At 46.6% G+C, this 5,146-nt stretch overlaps 1 protein-coding gene across 1 annotated transcript; it reads left to right on the top strand.

Moving 5' to 3' along the window:
* Positions 1-681: 681 nt before the first annotated feature.
* ndufs5 (NADH:ubiquinone oxidoreductase subunit S5) lies at positions 682-2,513 on the top strand. Its single transcript, XM_068747379.1, has 3 exons — positions 682-769; positions 1,762-1,981; positions 2,330-2,513. Exons 2-3 carry the CDS (start codon positions 1,766-1,768, stop codon positions 2,432-2,434), a joined length of 321 nt encoding a protein of 106 aa, XP_068603480.1. The 5' UTR covers positions 682-769; positions 1,762-1,765; the 3' UTR covers positions 2,435-2,513.
* The last annotated feature ends 2,633 nt before the right edge of the window (positions 2,514-5,146 follow it).

Raw genomic sequence — 5,146 nt, 5'->3', positions numbered from 1 at the left:
TGCACGCATGTGCACTTTTTTGTACTGTGACATTACAGTAAATTAGATTTCTTCCAGATGCGTTTCTGTACTTGATTACAGAACTACACAGGATTGACCGGATGGTTTATTTAGCTGTTTTTGGGTTGATAATGACCCAAACCCACCAAATTATTGTAGAAACGTGGGAAAAGTGAGTTTTTCATAATGTCCCCTTTGAGAGAAGGTTTTCCAAAAATTAAGATGCCATTTTGAAGGTTTTTTTGGACGGATTTAATATGCAGAATAAAATTATTTCCGTTTAAAGGTTTTGTGAGGAGATCAAATGTAAATGGGTGAGCATTTATCTATAAAAGAAACGCCAGTTAAATAACAATTCATCTTTCTTGGATGACCTTTCCGTGGAACCAACAAAACAAACATTTTGGTCAATACACAAAACATTAAAACTTCTTATTGTTGCAAGATGAATGTTGGAATTAGTTTTTTGAATGCACGGGGTCAAACATTATAAAGTTTAAAGTAAGTATCATCAGCGAATAAAAACAAATTACATACAAATGTAGTTTTTACTACAGGTTTCCTCTCAGTACTCAGTACTGCAGTAAAACACGTCTATCCTCCAGTCCACTAAGCGGCGCTAGAGAACCGTTAAGCCGACGGATGCGTTTATAAAACACTATCGCGTCTCTTTACGACAACATTTGTTAGTTTACGGTCGTGTTGTGGTCAACCGTAAAGTGGGACACGCGGAATCGGGGAAAGGTTACGTTGAATCCCACTAAATACGGTAAGTTGTCATGTTTTATTTACCACCGTAGCACTTTAGCACATCTGTTTGGCTTATTCTGCACCGTGTCGTGAACGGAGCACAAACACGGGCTGTGGCTAGCGGGGGCAGACTGTCATTGACTCGGGGTCTGAAATGGTGAATGTTAGCGTCCGTGGACAGACAGAAGCGGGTTTATTTACAGTATACAAGTTTATATTGACTGAAATAAGAGACTAAAATGTTTTACGTAGGCGCATGTCTGTAGAGAAGTTGAGCCTGCAAGCTAGTTAGCAAGTGGTTGTCGCTAGCTAAGTCTTAGCTAGTCTTCTACTGGCTAAAGTTAAAAGTTAGGACAACTAGTTTATGGAGCATTTAAAAATTTAAATTCATAACCGGAAGCGTGAATTGAACGGAGTGGGCCTTCGTGTTGTCTGTTCCGCAGCGCAGTTTATTTTATTTCTTGCCGTTTAGCGTTAGGCCTTTCTGCCTGGTGTCTCACTACTGTCTGTTTGTAGCTTGTGGTTGTTTTGGAAGATGACAGCTCAGTAGAGTTTGTGCTCTTTGCAGCTCTATTCGGCGTAAAATACATGACTTATTTCTCCTTTGATGATGTCATGCTTTTTATGATTTTTTTTTTTTTTTACGATGCCAAATGGAATATAAAGAGTTCTGCCATTAAAGATGTTCCTGCAAACCTTTCTCTGTTCAGTAAAAGCACGAGTCTGTATTCAGGTCGCATGTCAGAGCCCGATTTACTGGACTTCTGGCCCTTCAAATAGAAAAACCTCTGAAATCGATCAGTCTGAGACTTTTCTGGTCGCGTGTAATAAATATGTAATTTGCTGTTTTTTGTTTTCACCACCAGATAATACCTCTTGCGGCAGCTTCAAGCCTCACAGGGAGATTGTTTCTATTCTGCTTTCCCCTAATTAGTATATTTTCTCTGTATTCTCCAATACATTCTGTTTTACTCATGATCCCCCCCCCCCCTCTCTCTCTTCCCTCATCAGCAAAATGCCATTTATTGACGTCCAGTCGAAGCTCGGTATCGACATTGACAAATGGATTTTGATGCAGAGCACAGAGCAGCCCTACAAGCGAGCGGCGCGATGCCACGCCTTCGAGAAGGAATGGATCGAATGCGCTCACGGCATCGGGCAGATCCGCGCGAGGAAAGAGTGCAAGATCGAGTACGAGGACTTCCACGAGTGCCTCCACAGGCACAAAACGGTACGTCGAGGTCGCTGCCGTGTGGCTTGTTGGGTCCGAGTTGAGGAGGAACGTCCTTACCTGCAGCCAGGCGCCGTGATCGGCTCTTTAGCCGCATCGCTTTAAGACAGAAGCGACACGAAACGGCGCTTTCAGGTGAATGTCAGCTTCAGGGTCTGATATTTTAACGTCCACCGAAGGTGTGATTGTGTTTAAAATGCTGCACTCTTTGCTCAACAGCTGTGGTGCGAGACGGCGTTTGGATCGCGTTGATCCGTGTTTTCTATCCTCGGGTTCGGCAGGGATAAATGCAAGATGGGGATTGTTCCTCCGTGGTTTGACTTGACTCTGTTCTCCTCTTCCTCTCAGGACAAGAGGCTGAAGGCCATCCTTCAGCAGCGTGAGAAGATGATGAAGGACGGGACCTACACTCCTCCTCCCTGCCACTCCGGCAAGGCAGACGAGTTGCCGTGAGGGACCCACAACTCTCAGCCGTTTGGTTCCTGTTATCTGTTCCCTTTTCACCTGTATAAATAAATTAGATCAGCCATGGTGTTCGTCTTTTCTCTAATGGAGATGTGAAGTTGTTATTCATCCAAGAATTAGGATCTAGAAGTGATTTTTACCTCCTTATTACTCCTTACTTACTTTTTACACTTCATTAAAATAGGCTAAAAGTAAACTCCGATACACAAAAACACGAGTGAGGAACTCGGCGTGGAGCCGCTGCTCCTCCACATTGAGAGGATTCAGCTGAGGTGGCTCGGGCATCTGTTTTGGACGCCTCCTTGGGGAGGTGTTCTGTGCATGTCCCACTGGGACGAGGCCTCGGGGAAGACCGAGGACACGTTGGGGGGGTCTGTCTCTCGGCAGGCCTGGGAACGCCTCGGGATGGGAGGAGGTGGCTGGAGAGAGGGAGGTCTGGAAGTCCCTGCTGAGACGAGCCTCCGTGACCCGGCCCCCGGATAACAGGTGGAAGGATGGAAGGAATATATTCTTACAGGTTACAGATATTTTTACTTCTGTTGGAGCACAAACGACAAACAAATGTAGTTTTGTTTGATTCCTGCCTAAGGGCACCAAATAACAGGTTCATATGTGATTTAAGAGCAATTTCAACATTAGCCAGATGTTGAGGTGGTAAAAACTGGATCTAAACCCGAGTTCCCGGGGCTAGAGCTCAGGCGGCCAGTAGGTGGCAGTGTTTATTCTCCATCCTGAGAACAGTTCACCACCAAACACACGTGTGTGCTGCATCCATGTTGCTCCACTGTTTATACATTTAAATATCAAAATAAGATTAATTAAGCTCCCCCGAAGCTCTTCTGACTCTTCGTGTGAGAGTTCGGGTGTTTCCGTATCAGCCTCGGTGTCCTCTGGGAGCCGAAATGATCCTGAATAGTTTGGAAATGAATCCAGAATGAAGCATCACCAGCGACATCTGGATTCATCTCAGGAGCGATACCGACGGATAATCAATGAAGGACGGTTCAATAATGAGCTGATAATGACTACTTTAGAATTAAAGTATTTTATACTTTCGGGTGATTTTGGTTGAATTCATTGAAAGAAATCTTTGCAGAATCGAAATTTTAGAGAATGACGTTCTGTAAATATATCACAATATAAATTATTCATGTTCCCATTTTATATGAACGTTTAGAATGTGAAAGTAATTAGCACACAGAATAATTCTACGCATGCCGGATGTGTTTTTATACTTATTGTTACTTATTTAGAACTAACTGTAACGATGACGTCATTTCGCTGTTTTTAGTCTCCTCTGAGGGACATTTCTGTTTTTCACCTGCTGAACGCTGAATCCGAGCAGCTGTAATAAAGTACTTTCTCCAGATGTTGGGGGGGGGGTGGATTATCATCCTGGATTAACGCCATCGCTGATGCAAGAATCCCAGCTGTGTGACCCTGCTGCACATATTCAACGTGGACGCCTTTTCCTCCACACACAGAAGAACGTGTGTGTGTGTGTGGCTGCGTCCCAGCGTGGGTTTGGCGCGGCGGGGGGGGGCACGGATGACGCAGGAGCGCAGCCAAAATCTCATTTTCCGCGACGCTGAACGCGCTCAATAGACACGGGTTCAGTGTTGGAGCCGTGGGAGCTGCCTGAACCAGAGAGGCGGCGTGGAGTGACCGTGGATCGGGAGAGGAGGACTGAACCAGCCATTACCATTCGGGATTACGTTGATTGCTCGTCCCCGGCCTGCGTGGAGAACGCGCGGACGCAGCGACCCGACCGGAGGACGCGGAGCAGCGGCGGCAGCGTCCGCGGCCTCCGTCGCTCCGTGCTCGGATCCCGGCGCCGCCGCTGCCCGGTGAAGGTAAGAACATCAATATGTTACCGGTTAACCCGGAGAACCCCCCCTGAAGGGCAATGATCGGTTCCGTTCACTGTTATTGACGAGCTACCGGGTTATTAATCCGATGGACGAGTCGGATTAATGAGCTTCTACCCACGCTAGTCACAAACAGCTTCAACGATTTGGATCCATCCATCCGGACCAGCGAGGCGCGCGCGTGCGTGCGCGCGTGCGTCTGCTCCCGCATGCAGCTCTGCGTGGAATCCATGTCTGACGGCTGTTCATACAAACCCGTTATTCTCTAGCGTTCAAAGACAAACAAAGACAGACACAAAGACAGACACAGACAGACAGAAACACAGACAGAGACAGACAGAAACACAAACAGAGCGACAGACACACAGACAGAGTGACAGACAGACAGACGGAGACAGACAGAAACACAAACAGAGAGACAGACAGACAGACGGAAACAGACAGAAACACAAACAGACAGAAACACAGACAGACAGAGAGAAACAGACAGAAACACAAACAGACAGAAACACAGACAGACAGACGGAAACAGACAGAAACACAAACAGACAGACAGATAGACACAGACAGGCAGAAGGGAAGTGCGTGTTGAACTGATGACAGTCTATGAGTCTCTGCTATTGGCTTTCTATTGATACCTACAGCCAATCACACGCAGACAAACCTCCACCTTTACCTGCTGCTTGAATCAAGAGGATCCGTCACGGAAGGCTGTCTGTCCGTCTGTCTGGGAAACGAGGAGGGAGGAGAGGAGAGGAGGAGAGAGAGGAGATAGGAGAGAGGAGAGAGGAGAGAGGAGAGGAGAGGAGAGAGGAGAGAATCAGGCTTCAGA

This window comes from Brachionichthys hirsutus, chromosome 13, assembly GCF_040956055.1.
Source record: "Brachionichthys hirsutus isolate HB-005 chromosome 13, CSIRO-AGI_Bhir_v1, whole genome shotgun sequence".
Classification (NCBI taxonomy): Eukaryota; Metazoa; Chordata; class Actinopteri; order Lophiiformes; family Brachionichthyidae; genus Brachionichthys; species Brachionichthys hirsutus.
This window is presented reverse-complemented; position numbering and strand designations above follow the sequence as displayed.

Coding starts and splice junctions, on each gene's coding strand:
- ndufs5 (XM_068747379.1), top strand. CDS start 1,766: ATGCCATTTATTGACGTCCAGTCGAAGCTCGGTATCGACATTGACAAA. Junction 1,982..2,329: donor GCCTCCACAGGCACAAAACG/GTACGTCGAGGT, acceptor TCTTCCTCTCAG/GACAAGAGGCTGAAGGCCAT.